Source organism: Plecotus auritus (assembly GCF_963455305.1).
Source record: "Plecotus auritus genome assembly, chromosome: 5".
Taxonomy (NCBI): Eukaryota; Metazoa; Chordata; class Mammalia; order Chiroptera; family Vespertilionidae; genus Plecotus; species Plecotus auritus.
Genome location: NC_137776.1, coordinates 78,612,288 through 78,629,921, shown reverse-complemented (window position 1 = coordinate 78,629,921; position 17,634 = coordinate 78,612,288). Strand labels below are relative to the sequence as shown.

General features: G+C 37.3%; 1 protein-coding gene across 2 annotated transcripts in view; it reads left to right on the top strand.

Moving 5' to 3' along the window:
• HNMT (histamine N-methyltransferase) overlaps positions 1-4,494 on the top strand; it is a 35,725-nt gene extending 31,231 nt beyond the window's left edge. The window contains exons 6-7 of one of the 2 annotated variants that reach the window (XM_080669326.1): positions 2,493-2,606; positions 3,565-4,488. In XM_080669326.1, coding sequence (XP_080525452.1) covers positions 2,493-2,606; positions 3,565-3,920 — 470 coding nt within the window. In that variant the 3' untranslated portion in view covers positions 3,921-4,488. Of the gene's footprint in view, positions 1-2,492; positions 2,607-3,564 lie in introns of both variants that reach the window. The other variant, XM_080669327.1, reaches the window with a different exon arrangement.
• Positions 4,495-17,634: the final 13,140 nt, after the last annotated feature.

Sequence of the window (17,634 nt, the reverse complement as noted above, 5' to 3'; positions counted from 1 at the left end):
GAATTGAACTGAATAATTGCTTATTATTTCTCCTTCATGTTATCCAAGTGAATGTCCTTCCAAAAAACACACAAATAAATACCATGTTTTAGCTAAAACTTACTACATGATGGACATGGAATCAGATAGATAACATAGACAGTTCTGGAGATTTGAAGATAAGTTTAATAAACAGAAATAAAAGACTCAATAAAGATTACATATTCACACATTCACAGTCTACACTGACATAGGTGGACAAAAGCAATGAAGGGTAGGCAAGTGGAACTCATGAGGAGAAGAAAGAGAAATTGAAGTCAGAATTAAATGCGAGCATTTGCTGGTCAGCCCATTAGAGTACGTGTTGCTTGAGGGGAGAGAGGCTTGCCTCTCTGTTGCCAAGGACCCATTACAGAACTAGCCCATTTCATTTAACTATAACGAGCAGAAATTCCTGATTATGAAGATAAAAGATTCAATTTGAAAATAAAAAGAAGAAAACTAAGAACAAAAGAGGTGTATCACACACTAAAATGATGTCAGTGACATGTTTTTCTGCAAATGTAGTAGGCAGGTATTAGTTGAATGAGTTGTTAATTAATATGCAGTGTGTCTGGTTAAGGGAGCTTAGCCAAAAGGAGAGCACTCAAGTTTTCTGTCCTTCCCTCTCCTTACCTGAATAAGGAAGGAGGTGAATCCCGTGTGTGATTTTTAATACAGTGGGAAAAAACAATCTGGTTTATTCCATGTTGAAAACAAAAGTAAAACCATATGCTATTCCCACCGAGAGCCATTATGATAATGCATCCGTCAGAAAGTGTATAATTGCTCAGCTCAGAAAAGGCACCAAGTCACAGAACACTGACACCAGCACATTTTCTGCAATTAGTGTTTTTCTTTTTTCTCTGCCAGGTTGAAAAAATTATAACAGAGCCTCTCCTTAACCGCTGAAATATTTATGTTCTTATAAAGTCTTATTTGTAAGGCAAATTCTTTTTCGGGATGACAATCAATGTATTGGAATGAAAGATCTTTTAATATATACTCATGACCCTCATTTTTTCCCATTGAACTGAGGTTTTATTGTTTTCTGCTTCATTCCAATTCCTAGAGCATATCGTGCAGTTATCACTTAATCTTCTGAAATACAAGTGGAACATCAGTTATCTAGGCTATTTATTACTTACTATTTCCTGCCTTGAATCGTCTCTTTTATTTAGTTAAATCTGGGGACTTCAGCTTAGTCTGAAGGGGTGTCTGAGCATCCTGTGATTACATGCACAACTGTTGTGGGTGTGTCTTGTTTGAGTACTTTTCCAGAGAGTCGGTTACTTTCATTAGATCATAAAAGAGGTTTGGGAACCAAAATAAATTCAAGCCTTTGAAATCTTCACTTTTAATCCTGGAAGTTCATAGAAAATATAGTTCTCTTATATTGCTTTAGCCAAGTCCAGCTTAATTATGTAACCCTTCAACAATGTTTACTATGTGCCAGTCATGGTTCTGCCTTACATTTTAAACTCAGTTAATCCCTGCAGAAATTCTGTGGATAGATTCTATTATTATTTCTGCATTACAGTTGATAAAACTGAGGCACAAGTTCAAAAAGTTTAGAAAGAGGAAAAGCCAGGCTTCATACTTAAGCAGTTGGGCATTAGTGTCCACTTTTAATTCACTGTACCATCTGTGTATGTAACAGCCATTATTACAGGCATGTATTAGAAGGTCCACAGATCGATTTTCATTTGTTTTGATTTATTATAATCATTGATTTCTGAACAGCAAGTTTGCTTTTTCACAGTCTCAAGATTATAACCAGTAGAAATTATCAAACTAATTTCATAATGTAATGTTCATTTATTTTGTAAGTACTTACTACACACCTGCTGTGTGCTTAGCATTGTACAATGATTCACTTAGAGTATCTCATTTAATACTTTCCGGTGCATTTGAGGTAAGTATGGTTGTCCCATCTTATAAAACTGAGATTCTGGGAGACTAAATAACAAACCTCATCTCAATTATGAAATGTCAGAAGAATAGTCCAATAGCCTTTGTCTCTCTCCTCTAGGCTTCTCTTGGCTTCTACATGGGGCTGGGTTTTCAAAAGTAAATACAACAGATATTGCTAGAACATCCTTTAAAGTTGGGGACAAAACCTATAGAAATCAACCTAGCAGTCCAAAGCAGAATGTAGTAAATGGATAGACATGAGTCTTTAGTTTGAGTAAATCATTATTATATTTATTGTGCTCTTTCTTTTGATTTCAGTTTTTACTCTTACATGCTCTCCTTTGAAATCAAAACTAACAAACACCTGTCTTGATTCTATCACCACCTGGATGCCCAATAGGTATCTCAAATTTACATTTCTAAATGTGATACATGTAAAACTACTCCTCCCTCATTCTTCCCACTTCTAATAATGGCAATTCTCTCTTTTTAGGTGCTTGGGTCAAAATTATTGGGGTTATTACTGACTTTTTTGTGTTGTTGTTTTTACTCACACCCAGTACGGAAATTGTTGGCAACTGGCAATGTATGTAGGAGTGTAGCATATAAAACATCCAACCACTTGTCATCACCTCCAAACTCGCTGGTCCAAGTTACCATCATCTGTCACCCAGGTGATTGCAGCCACCTTCTTACTGCTCTCCCAGCTTCTGTCCTTATGCCCCTATACTTGCTTCTCATCTGTGTGGCCAGAGTGATCTTATTAAAATGCAAATCAGGTTAAGTCACTCTAATGTCAATATGGAAGCCCCATTTGGATACTGAAATTTAAATTTAAATAACCTAAGATGAATTATAACATAAAATACATTTTCTCAGTCACACAGCCACAGTTAAAATGCTCCATAGCCACAAGTGGCTACTTTATGGGACAATGAAGATACGGAACATGCCTTCAGTCCAGTAGGTTCTATCAGACAGCACTTCAGTGGCTTTCTATCTCCTGCCACTTTCCCTCTTATTCACTTAATTCCAATCTCACCAGCTTCCTAACTAGTTCTTAAACATGCCAAGCATGTTCCTGCCTCAAGTCCTTTGCAATTGCTCCTGGAGTAATCTTCCCTCCTCCGGCCGCCAGCAGGCACCTGGGACCCCGGCTGGCTTCCCTCGGGCCGCCCGCAGGCACGCGGGACTGGGCTGGTTTCCCTTCGGCCCTGGCTTCATCAAGAAGGATGTCCGGAATGACGTCTGGAAGATGTCGGTTTAATTGGCATATTACCCTTCTTTATTATAGATGGTTTGTCATGTCTGTGCTCAAATGTCATGTCATAAGAGAGACTGTCTATAACCACCCTATATAAAACAGCAAACCATCCAACTCTTTGACTTCCTTGTTTTTTTGCTCTGATTTGTTATCATTTGCACTTAGTATCATCTGATATGTAATTTATTTATTTATTTATTTATTTAACTTCCTCCCTACCCCCAATTCCTCACTCCTTGAATAAAGCTACACAAAGGCAAGGATATTTTTTTAAGAGACTATTCTATCCCAAATATCTAATGCACTGCCTGGCAGGGTAGGTAAATGAAAGAAAGAGTGAATGAAAGCATGACTTTGTTCTCTCACAGGAACCAGTGCCTGGGACAAGCTATGGAGAAAGTATGGATCCCGCTTACCCCGAGATGACCTCTGCCAGTACATCACATCCACTGATGTCACTCAGATGCTAGACAAGTTGGAGATTAAGTATGAGTGTTACGACCTTCTGTCCACCATGGATATATCTGACTGTTTTATTGATGGCAATGAAAATGGAGACCTGCTTTGGGATTTTTTGACAGAAACCTGCAACTTTAGTATCACAGCCCCACCTGATTTCAAAGCAGAAATTGTAAAAGATCTGCAAGAGCCGGAATTCAGTGTAAAGAAAGATGGAAAGGTTCTTTTTAATAACAGTCTGAGTTTCATAGTGGTTGAGGCATAAATATCAAACATGAGAAGAATGTATTCAAAAATTATATTTTAAACAATGTGGATCATTTATGTCTGTATTAAAGATTACAAATACATCTCATAATATAAATAGAGCATAATCTCATATGTAAAATCTAGAAAATCCCAAGACATTCTTGGACTTCCATGTACAATCATATATGAAATTGCTGGTCTTATCCCATACATTCTCCAGTAAAGAGACTACCTGCAGGCTAAATACCACATATGCTGGAAAAATGAAACAACTAAGTTTAAATGGCTTGTTGACAATAAAATCCTTTCCATTTATTGATTGTATTGGAATTTCTTAGAATATCAATAAAGTATATACTATGTATTCTTTAAATAGTAGTAAAGTAGATGCTTATTGATACTTTGAATACTAAAAAAGTATATGTTTATTGATTTCCCCCCTTTTGTGAAGTATTTGTCTTTGTACATCCAACTATTATAGTTTCTATCTTATTTTTATTGATTACTAAAACAGTAAGATTTCAGGGGATTTTTAAAAACTTATTTGATTTCCTTTATTTTAATTTTAATAATAAATACCCATGACCCTTATAAAATAGTACATCTCTTTATGTAAGTACATAATTGATTTTATAATTAATAAATAAATATATTTTTAAAGTAAAAAAGTTAACTATTACTCCCTATTAGAAACAAAACAAAAGCATTCATGAACTCTCATTCTCCCAGGAATGAAGCCTTTAACACATTATGATAGTTTCTCTTTCACAGTCCAGAGCTACCACCTAATGCTGCCTATAGTCACTTTAAAGAGTTAATGTTCCTCCCTAATCTCAAAGCTGAGGCCCAGGGAGTACACTGCAGTACGGAGCCTATTTCCATTAAAAAAAAATGACTACACTTTGTTGTTCATAATAAGTAAAACTGACTTGCATTGCCCTCTTTTCTTGGACAACTTCATCAATGTTTTTTGAATTATAAGTTCCAACAAATGAAACGACAGTTATCCAATCAGATTCTTAAATATGAACTCTGAACCATTAATCATACTGATATGTACTACTGACAGAGGAAATCCATGAGGCACACATGATTAATTAATATGGACCATGGTGACCTTGAACAATTTTGCCAAAATGATGGAAATCAAGACTATAGAGAAAATTATGGCCTTTTCTAAAAAGTGCAAATGCAAAACAAAACAAGACTAGAACTAACATGCTACTTGAAGATAGAAAAGAATAGCAGCCCATGGATGGATATTTGTAAATATGGCCTTTTTCTCATCCCTATACAGCCCTTACTATAAAATACAAGGATAGCTCTGGCTGGTGTGGCTCAGTTGGTTGGTCATTGTCCCATGCATGGAAAGTTTGTTGATTTGATTCTGGGTCAGGGCACATGCCCTGGTTGTAGGTTTGATCCCCAGTGGGAGGAGGCCTACAAGAGATAGCCAATCAATCTTTCACTGTCATATTAATGTTTCTCTCTCTTTCTTGCTCTCTCTCAAAAAATGAATAAAAAAATCTTTAAAAAAATACAAGGATAAATAAATTTGCACTTGCTTCAATATAATGTAATGGGAACACTCAATCCTCTTTAAAGATAAGATCTCCATGAGTACATACCAGTTGGTGGTAGAAAGGTACATAGGTACAAGGGATAGAACTATTGATTTCTGTCTACTCTGCATGATATTACAAAGGATTGAGGCAGTCACATACTGACTTTTCAAGTTTATTCTTGAGGTTCACAAAAAAAGCCTGTGACATAAATTTAGAACGTTGTAATATACATCATTGTACATCTCTCAGTGTTTAACATAGTGCCACACATATGGAAAATGCTAAATAATGGGTTTTCAGTGAATTCTTTTCAAGCATCTCTTTTATACATATGTGTTTATATACTTATTGTGAGCATAGCTCACAAAAACAAAACAAAAACAACAAAACTGTTGCCCTTAGTATTAGTATAAACTGTAACTTATTTAAAGTGGAGCACAGTGTTTTAGGGCCTGGATATTTGCTTATTATAAAAATTGGCAAATGTCTTCATTGAAAACTGTCAATTTGGGCAAAATATTTTAAGTTTCTAGTGTAAATACATAAAAACAGATGCATAGATCATAGAGAATACTAGATTGTAAGCCTGTCAAACTGCACAGACCCAAAGGTATGTTTGTTATATTTTAGATGTTTATTAAGAATAGCTAACTCAAAATATGTTGACATTTTAAAAGCACATTTGCATGTGTTTACCCCCTCAGAATGTGGTTTCTAAGAAAATAACGATTTTTTTGATAAGCCCCGAAGGGGAATGAATGTATGAAATAATCTTGTTAGATGAAGAGGTCGGATCAGGCTTCCCGGGTTTGAATCTTGGTTCTGTTAACTCACTGAGCAATCTCAGGCAACTTATTCTCTCTCTATTCCCACATTTCCTTACTTCAAAATGAAGATACTTATAGTCCCTACCTCACAAGATGGTTATGAGGATTTCAGGAGTTAAACTACATAAATATTCTCATAAAGTAGCAACAGGCTCAAAGGGAATTAAAAAAACATTAACTATATTATTAATTGCTCATAAAATTCAATAAAAATTTCAGAGCAGGGAAAAAAATTAAATTAAGGTAAATTATGACTGAGACCAGAGAGCTAGTACTGAGAAAAGCCAACTTAGTTCCTGACCTTGACATTTCTAGTCAAAGGTATATGGCCTCTCTGTGTCTATTAGCTGGTGCTTCACAAAACTCAAGGTGCCATCAGGGTTGGACCACATAAGACCCACTTAGGGAATCTGCCTGCCTGGCACTGTAAGTACCTGCACTCTGTACTGTGTGAACTGATCCCATCTCAGTTCTCTCTGAATAGACCAATGGGTGGGACAGATGACATAAGAAGGCAACTCATAGGCTGGCCAGCATTTGATTGGAGTGGTTCCTTTTGAAAAGTATGAAATGGATCATTTTGATCCTCTTAGAAATCTAGTTATAAATCTGGATGAGTCAGGCATTAATTCTTTCATTTAGTCATAAAATATATCATTCAGCCAATATTGACTGTGTGAGAGGGTGAACAAAAGTCAGATAGTGATAGTCACTATTAAGAAAATAAAAGTAGATAAAAAGAATACCAGATGGTATAATATTAGTCAGAGTGTTCAGGGAATGCCTCTTTAAAAGGCTGAGATTTGCACAGAGGTTTAAAGGAAGTGAAGGAGCAAGACAGGTGAAGAGTTAGGGGAAGAGCATTTCAGGAAGAAGGAAGTGCAAGTACAAAGGCCCCAATGTGGGAGTGAGTTTGACATATTTGAAAAACACTTAGGAGGCCGGAAGCTGGAGGCTGGGTGGCTTTCTATATAGTAAGTAAACCGAAAGGTCATGATAGATTCAAGTCCAGAGTTGCCACTGGGGCCCACATGTGGGAGAAGCTCACTAGGATACCATAGAAAGAGGAATGGAGCCAACTTGCAGAAAGAATAATACCAGATGGCCTTTAACAGGAGATGAGCTGGGCTGTCTCAAGTACTGCTCATTGTCATTTCCAATTCCTGTCTATCCTGAAAACAAATACTGTTTTCCCCAAGGTATCTTTGTGTCTGCCTCAAGCCTCCCAAATGTCCTAGTTAGAATGGTATATAAGGTCTCATTTCATTGTTGATGAGTTTCAAAGATTGGTTATTATTACTCCATGTTGTGGTGAGGAAGCCAAGATACTGGTAATTCAATGGCTTAACTCAGCTCTCAAATCAAGTTTGTAACAGGAAGTAAACTGTACCCTACACCATCTGACTTCACACTGCATGTCTATATAATGGGCAAATTAAATTTATGGTTCTTGTTCATCTTATATGCAGCTTGTCTTAAAGAATAAGACTTCATAGAACTAAATTACCTTTGCCCCCAAATGTCCATCTGCAAATTGAAAGGAATCTGATTACAAAGGGAAGAAGAAGTAATTGGAGGGTCAAAGTGTACTATAAAAAAAATCATCTTCCTTGAATGGTGAAATACAGCTCTTTCTTAACACTGCTTCACTAATAAGTTTGTTTTATAATCTAATAACAAATACCTGGATTCTCCCATCTATTTGCCTTAACTTTTGTTTTCATTTCTCTATTATTCCTACCCCATCCCAGGAATCACCAATTTCATGTTTGAATTATCTGTCACCATGTCCTAGCTCCCCGTGATTCATACATTGAGGGACACATCCACAGTATGAGATCAACTAATGCAGGGTAGTTAAAGCTACGGATTGTGTAATCCATTTCTCAATGTGATATACACCATGAAAAGGCAACTGCAGTAAAAGGGAATTGATTTAAGAGGCTCCCTGGGCAATGACAGTCACAATTTCCAAACATGCCCCAAATTCATTAGGGCTGCATGTCAGATTGCCGTAATCTCGGCAGCAATGGTTTAATAAATACAGTGTTGCTCTGTTCTGGAGGCTGCAATGACGCATTGTGAATATTCTGTATAAGCAGTGTCTTCTTCCCATGATCATATTCTCTTGAAGAATTATCTGTGTTTCCTGACTCATCTTAATGATACTTGAAGGACTTTGCAAACAACCTTCCTTGGGTAGAATATGTTGGGATAAATCACAGTGGCCATCAACTACAGTCCAAGCTGGGTGAGTTCTCCAAAGATATTTGATACAGAAGATGCAGGAAAATGTCAGTACCTCTATTTATGTCCTACAGCTAACTAATGCCATGCTAATTTCATTTCTATGCTGTTTTTTGTTTTTTTTTTTCTCCATGGGTTGATGGATGAGTTTCATGAGTTAATTCTCTAGTTTCCAATGCAGACAGACTGGATATAAATCCCAAGGTTCTGTAGAAGAGGCAGTTGTTCGACACTACTTATTATCAGCACAAGCACATTGCAGCCTTAGCTGATTTATCAAGATATTGCTACTGTTTTCCAAGAGGCTTAATCTACCCCACTACAGCTTTTAATGAGAGGTGCTTTACTCTCTTTGTGTTTTGTTTCAACTTCTTTCTCCTTGTATAAAAGATACCAGAAAACAGGACAAGGAAATTAGCCAGGTCTTACTGCCTCAGAAGAAACCTCATGGGGTAGATTTGTTTGGACAAGTTTGGCAATCCATGAGTTTCCCATCTGTGAGTCTTAAGATGGTGAAGTAAACATTGGCTCCCAGGCTCACCTGTTCCCATATGTTTTCTTTGGTCTCCTTAATTTCTAGATTTCCATTTTGAAAAGGGGTTGATCATGGAAGGAGATTCTTTGCTAGATTAAACAATCCTTAAATACTTTTAAGGCCTCCATGTTAATAATAGTTAATATTTTTTGAGGGCTTATGATGTGTTAGGCTACATTATTTAATCTAATTCTCATAACAAGTTTATGAGTTAGTCCTTTTATTCCAATTTCATAAATAAGGGAGCCAAGGTTTAAGTTGCTTATATAACTTCCCTTACATTCTCACAGCTGGTGAGAATTCTAAACTAGAATTTCAACCCACACTGATCAACCCCAGAGACCATTTTCTTAACCACCTTATGTTGGCTACCTCTAATGTTGATTCTTGTTGATTTTCTGTTCCTTTCTCTCCCAACTCTCCAAGCTTAATTTTAGGAATTGTCTACCAACTTCTGAATTTCCATTCTATTTCCTGGGGACTGATCTCACCTGGTGACTCTGTTTGACTTAATCACATTTGATCCAATAATGTATTACCTTCAAAAGGCAGCTCCCATATGACTGTGGCCTGCCTTTTGGGCAGGGGAGAACAATCCCAGTGAATCAATCTATTATTTTGTCTTCATGTAAAGATAATCTCAGTTATTGAATATCCATAACAAAAGAGACTTTGTAATGGCAAATGATGAGACCTGCCCTCTTTCAGATGGCCAGAGAGTTGAAGGTGATGTGGCAGAAACTGATTCCTAATAGCAATCCTCCTCCTCTATGGTAACATAATGTGTTTTTTTCTTTTAAATTAGGTCCATGGCTGCCCAGATGACTACATTTCTCATATTCTTTTCAATTTACATGTAGTCAGAGGACCAAATTCTAGCCAATGGGATGTGAAAAGCAACAATTTGTGGGATATGCGGACAAAGGGAGATGTACTGGTATGTTCTCTTTCTGCTTTTCTTCCCTCTGGATGGCTAGAAGGTAGATGTGATAGTGAACTATCTCAGACCATGCAGAGAAGAGTGGCACTGTCTAGAAAATGCAAAGCAGTAGGTAGAAGGAGTTGGGTCCTGGGACCCAAGGAGCAGTTTCCACATCAGGCGTGGACTCTCTTCCCTCAGACTGCTACATGAGAGAGAAATAACCGTCTGCCTTCGATGTACAATGTTAACTTCTTTGGAGTTCCAGTGGCTGGACCCATGCCCTAACTACCACAAGTAAATTAATCTGACCCAAGTCTTTCCCATCTTTTTCAGAATCTTCTTTCTAATCCGAAAAGCAGGAACATTGAGAAAATAAGAGAAAAGCTTTAAAAAATTCAACACAGGTGGTATTGGGCTTACGAGAATGGATGACTATTTTCAAGGACATTATTTTTTTTTCCCAAATAGAGCGAAAATATCAAGATGAGAAGTGTGCTTATTTTATTAATCATGTGGATCCCAGATGTTTAACCTGCATGATGTCTACTATAGTAGTCGCCCTTATCCTCAGGGCATACATTCCAAGAACCACAGTGGATGCCTTAAGCCATGGATGGTACCAAATCCCATATATTCTATGTTTTTTTTTTTCCCCTATGCATAGATGCCTATGAGAAAAAATTATAAATTAGGCACAGTAAGAGATTAACAATAACCTAATATTAAAATAGAACAATTATAACAATAAAATCAAGGTTACCTGAACACAAGCTCTGAGATACTGCCACAGATGAATCTAATAACCTAGCCATGGTCGGCAAACTGCGGCTCACGAGCCACATGTGGCTCTTTGGCCCCTTGAGTGTGGCTCTTCCACAAAACACCATGGCCTGGGCGAGTCTATTTTGAAGAAATGGCTTTAGAAGAAGTTTAAGTTTAAAAAATTTGGCTCTCCAAAGAAATTTCAATCGTTGTACTGTTGATATTTGGGTCTGTTGACTAATGAGTTTGCCGACCACTGAAGAGGGTTAACAGGCAGGGAGTATATACACTGTGGATATGCTGAAAAAAGGAATGATTATTTTTGCTTTGTTTTGTTTTGTTTTGTTTTTCATGTATATTTGGCTAAGTTGTGGTTAGCATTTTTTAATGTCAGTTTTTGTCAATTTAAATATGCTCCTCCACGCTTATATCACAGCCCTCAATCTCTGCAGTGAAGGAATCATGATGTGGACTATAAATTCATGTTAATTTAACAAGAAACTTGTGGATTTTCTTAATTTAAAATAATATTTACATAAGCAAGTATGTGTAAAATCTTAACGGGGCCCTCACTTACAGCAGGGAGTTAAAACAAGAAATTCACGTACAAAATGTTACATTTAACTCAAAGACATCAATGTATCTCTTGCTTTTGTTTTATAGCAAGAATTGTTAACAGTACTATTCAGGAGAGAAAAAAATTCTCCCTTTTCAATGAAAAGGTTAAAATTAAATAGATTAATATCTAATTTTATAGCTTCATTTATATTATGTGCAAAATTATCTTAAATATTTGTTATGGATGAAGTGGCTTTCTACCAAATTGGGCCTTTTCATAGTAGAAAATGTTAACATAAATTGTAGCATAAATCACTGCCTTGTAGAATACCAGAAGGCGCATATAAAAACCCATATCTTTACTGCACATATTTCCCATTAACCATAATCTATTAGTAATTGAAGTTCATTACAAATTCTTGTAGACTTTATTGCTATCATGCTGCATGACATACCGAACCTGGCTTGCATAACAAGAAGTCCTTGCTGGGAAATATCCTATTAACAATGACAGTGCATTTGTCATTGTGATAATAAACCCAAGAGCTGCCTGTAGACTATAAATTATCGAGGCGCCATTTGTGCTGCCCCTGCTTGAAGGTTTGTCAGCGCTTCCATTTTAAACCCCTGGTTTTCAGTGAGTTGTAACTCAACTATCAGAATCTGCAGCGAGTTGCAACTTTGTGTCCAAGGACTCAGCTCTGGACTCTTTTGGAACAATTCTTAAGTATGATTTACATTTCCAATCAAAAGAACAAAGGTCTGCTGGCTTGTGCACATAGTATTAAAAGGAATCTGCAAGACATAATCATTTCTCAACAAGAGCAGTATGTTTAGGTCGGGCCTAGATACTGATGGAGTTGGAAACAGTCACAGTTTTGAGCCTTAAAAAGTCATTATTTAATTTTTAGGAGGGTAACAACTAAACTCAAAAGTCAGGCATGCAAGGCGACTTCATATGCCAAGTGATTTTTTCCTTTCCTGCAAAGAAATTTTGCTTCCACCCCTTTTAGATCAATAATTTGAAAAATAGAAGCATTTACATGGAATAGTAAGAAAACATCACTGAGAAGGGAGAGGAGCATTGGAGAAGCAAATGTCAATTTGAAACAGAAACAGCCACAACTGTGTAAATAGATGTGCCTTTGCTAAGAGGCGAGCTTTACAGTCTGCAAGGTTTCTCAGCCAAGGAGTTGGATGTCAGCTGGACCAGTGCTTTCTGCATTACACAGGCACTGGTTCCACAAACTTTTATCTTTATTTACCTCCAAATGGAGTTTTGCATAATTACCGTTGAAATCGCCTCAATTCCCAATTTAAGGACATGCATTTTCGTGGACACAATCACCAGAATAGAGTTGCAAGTCTCAGGGTCCTGCAGAAAGGGAGTGATAGGGGCTGACCTTGTTTGGATACTTGAGGGCAAGATCAGATGCTGCGTGGGATGGGAAAGCCACAGTGACAGAGCCTTGGCTTGGCTCTCAGAGGTGCTAACTGCCAAGGGAGACTGAAAAGTAAGAAAACAAATATAAAGTAAGAATACATAAAAATATACAAATATAAAGATGAAGTAAGACATAAATGCAAAATTATGCTGTATATAGAAACTACCTGAGGGAGTGTAAAGCAAAAGCAATTAATCCTTTTTTTTAAAAAATTTTTGTTGTTGTTGTTTTGTTTTTGTTTTTTTTTTGTTGTTTTTTCTCAAAGAAACTAGGCCCATTTTTAAGCACAAATCCCAGGATTTTGTGCTCATGGAAAACAACCACAAAGCTGTAGAGGTCCTTTTTTGTTTTTTCTTTTCTTTTAAAAATATTTTTAAAATTGATTTTTAAAGAGAGGAAGGGAGAGAGATAGTGAGGAACACCGATGCTAAAATCAACTAGGCCCCACCTCCTGCACGCCCTCCACCAAGAATGGAGCCCACAACCTGGGCATGTGCCCTGACCGGGAAGCAAATCAGTTTGGTGCACAGGACAATGCCCAACCAACTGAGCCACACCAGCCAGAGCAAGCAATTAATTCTTACTAGCAAATTAAGGAAACATTTTCATAAACAGGACACATCTGAGCTAGATCTTGAAGAATTCCACTGTTTGTTTGCCTTAGAAACTCCCAAGTCCCCAGTGCAGAGCCCTTTTCTGGGATATGTCACAATATGAGGAGAAAAATAGATTCCTATTACAGGAATGACCACTAGCGGTCATGATCATTGGGGTGGGGTGGACTTATTTATACTTGCATAACTTCTAACAGTGACAAATACAAATCATAGCCAGAAGGTACCAATTGCTTAGAGAGATAGGAGCAACCAAAGCATAGCGAGAAGGAATAAACCTGCTTTTTATTTCAGGGAAACTCTAATGTCTAGGTCCTTCTAGCCTTCTTCCAACAGAACACTGGGCCTTCAATTATTAAGTGATAAAAAGCAGAGCAAATGGGTTCTTTTATTGAATTTATTCCCTAACATCATTTAAAGAAGATTAAATAGTTCAGGCAATACCGGTTCAATCCTTTGCATAGCAAATTTACTGGGAGGGACTACATGAAAAATCCTAAATCTATATTTCAGATACTATGCTAAGCAATATAATATATATTCATTTCTGAAAATGATAAAGTAGATTTTAATATTTTTCCACTCCACAGAAAGAAAACTGATACTTCAGCAAGATGTGGAAACTAAGACAGGTTAAGGTTTGCTTAATGTCAGACTTGGGCTGATCAAATTGCATAGGCTGTGCCACACTCTAGTCTCTCTCTATGCACCCCTAAAATAATCTCTAATAATAAGCAAGAGCATTGAGATGGCAAGTTCCCACCATCCAAATCTAAGTTCATATCACTAAGTAACTATGCTTTAACTTTTTTCTTTCTTTTTAGGCCCAAGTACTTTGCTTTGCAGTCATGTATCATTCTGCTTTACTTTGTTTTCTTAAGAGCTATTCCAAAATACAGTGATTTCCTGTTTAACTAAGAAAAGAAGAGTAAATGTATTTATTTATAAAGATAATGGGTTCTGTCAAAATTACAAAATAATATCTTAGGTTATTTAGAATAAAATCCACAATTCAAGACCCACCTTTCATTTGAAAATAGTCCTGTCTCTACAACGATGTAGCCTATAGAGTTTGTCCACACCTAGATAAAAGTCTGCCACCTTCTCTCAAATTCCACCATGTGCTCAGACTCTTTACTTTCCCTGTTGGTATCTTTGCCATTTGATGGTGGATACCTGTTCTTTCAATCGCTTTCTTCTCAAACTCCATCCTAGTGCTCCAATAAATCACAGATATTTTCTTAGCAAGTTTATGTCTTTTTATAATAGTGAGCATGACTTGCATAGTCAACAGAGTATTGAAATATTCTGAACAAATGGAATAGGGCCAATTGCCATATATATTATTTCATTTATCAACCCAAACTTTTCACTAAATAAAAATAGATAAATCAGGAGAAAATAAAAACTTACCATGTGACTTATCTAAAACATACCCCCAAATTTTTCTTCATGGAGAACCAAAGAACAAGGGCATCAAATGTCTTACTCCAGAGATAAAGCATATGACTTCAGTAATGATTTCTTCTCCCTATGCTGACCAAGTACCCATGTCTCCATGAGCTAATGAGGATTTGAACTTAGAATAGAGAGTATGGTCATTGGAGAGAAAAAAAAGTTAGACATAAAAGAGAATTCTTATATTGGGGTTTGGGAGAAAAACACATATTCCCAACGTTATGCCAAATATATGAAGTAACACAAAAAAAATCCATTTTAAAATTGAGATATAATAGTACAGTGTATCAGGGTCTTCCATCCTGGGTCAAGCCCAGTGAGACAGCAAGCCACAAGGAGAAATCCTTGTGCAATCACAGGCAGCTACAGCAGAGTAAAACTGTCACTCCTAGCAGAGCATGACTAAGCCTGGCTCAAAGAGGGCAACAAAGGACACCACACTTCACTATGTGTAGCCGTAGGATTAAGAGTGTCAGGAGCAAGTGTTCCCAAGATCCCTAGCCACTCTACCCGCTACCCCCCAAATGGGTGTGCAAGGGCAGAGACATGGCCAACAGACCTCACGTTATGATGATATGCAACCACAGAGGGCTGCTTGGAAGCCTGTAAGAGCACAGTGGATGCCAGTGATCACATGTCACTGCTGACAGAGACCATGGCACTGTGTCACATCACTGTCGCTACACAGATCAGATATAAGCACCTGTTCTCCCCCAGAATGAAGCTGAATCTCCCCCAATTTATAGTGTTCAGATTAGAAAGGATAGGTAGAGAAAATGTTTCTGACTTTGAGCTTTTACTTGATATGACTAAGTAACCTGTTATTTGTCTAAATTTACCTGAAAATGACGGTATCATATTTTCTACCATTAGATGGAAGAGAAGTTGAAAGCAACAGAAAGTAAGTCACATTTGTGAAGTAAGTAAATTAAAATTCTGCTCTCCAACTTTCAAAATATGTATCAATCACTCATTTATGGACTCAAAATCTATATAAGTTCGTTTCTTCCTCCTCTCACCCTCGAAATCTATATTTCCAACTTAAGGACATATGTTTTTGGTGTGATGATAGAAGGATCATTCCCCTGACAACAAAACAGGCTTGATTTCAGGTTTGATGTATTACACTCTAATAACCTCTCTTCCATTTCCATACAAATTTTTCTTAATCTGTAGAGATCTCACCACCCTGAGCCAAACTCCGCTTTCCACCTAATTTCTATAATTACTTCTTGGGCTTAGTGCATCACAACCAGGGGAGATTATCTCTTAAACACAACCTGTACATGTTATGGCTATGCACCTTATCCCATAGTTGTTCCCCCACAATTAGGCAAAGCTCTAAGTTAGTGGTTAAAATAAAGTCAGTTTCAACTAAAGAAAGCCACACAAGAAGCCCTGGTCTCCAGGCTATCCTTCCCTATCTATTCTATACACCCAATGAACTCCTTTTCTAATCACATCCTCTAATTACACCCCATTCCCAAAACTCTACCACTGTGACTTATAAAACTTCTGGTCCATTATGATTAGACTCATTATGTTCTGGACCCTGACTATTTCTCTCTCTCTCTCTCTCTCTCTCTCTCTCTCTCTCTCTCTCTCTCTCTCTCTCTCTCTCTCTCTCTCTCTGATACTGTGTCTCCCATAGCCCTTTCAAATGATAGCTTTTAGCTCTTCTTCATTCTCATAGACTGGCCTTGCAGAATGGATGGCTGTCATATTACCCCCTCATTGCACATTCCTTCCTATTTTCTCTTCTTCTCCATGAAAACACTTTGCTTTGAATCTTAGATGATCAGGCTATTCCACACACCAGTCCTCCTTGTTATAACTCATGGTCAGGCCACTTTTCAATTTTTAAAGATTTTTAAACCTGACTTATTGTCAACTTTTTTATGCTACTTCTGCTTCTTGGTGATAATAATGTCCTAATCTAATATGATATTTCCAATATCACAGCTTCTCAGACCCTGAGCTACTCTCTCCTATAATCCTCCTATGTTCCTCAGACATTTGTTTCCATGATTATGCCATAGCCCTTATCATGATATGAACTACGTGTCCTCTATATCCTCTATTTCCAGCATCACGCTCTCTGACCACCACCTGCTATCTTCCCAGCACATTCCCTCCAGTATCCCCTCTCCAACCTCCATTTGACCCCTTCAGGACCTGCAATATATAAATGATATCAATATTTCACTTTTCCTGACTCATCTAGGATTCACTCCTCTTCTTATCCAGACTTAACTCTGTGACCAAAAACTATAGTCCCTCAATAGCATATGTCCATGACTTCTTTGTTCCTGTCTAGCTTCATCATAGTCAAAAACACAGCCCAAGTTCAATCCAACTCTCTGTCTATTCCATGCCTGCAACTGTGCAAATGAACACGACTAAAGAAAAGCATAAAACCCTGATAAGTGGCCTCACTTTAAATTCATGACCACTAATCCCAAGCGGACACTTACTGCTAACTAAAATTATATTTCCATATCCATTTTTCTCTCACTCTACAAGTAGACTATTTCCATCTCCAATACCTCTTCCCCTACCCTCCTATCTTAGTTGATGACTTGATTCCTCCTCTTCCTCAGCTTCACATTTTACTGAGAAAATAAAAGCAACCAGAAGACAACATCTGCAAACTCCCATCAGAACTGCTCACATACTAGCATCTGTCCCCATATACTCTGCTTTCTCTCGTGGTACTGTTGTTGCACTGTCCTACTAGCTAATACCAACATCTCTGCTTGTACCCTAGCTGCCAACTCCTCCATTGTGCTCAAACATC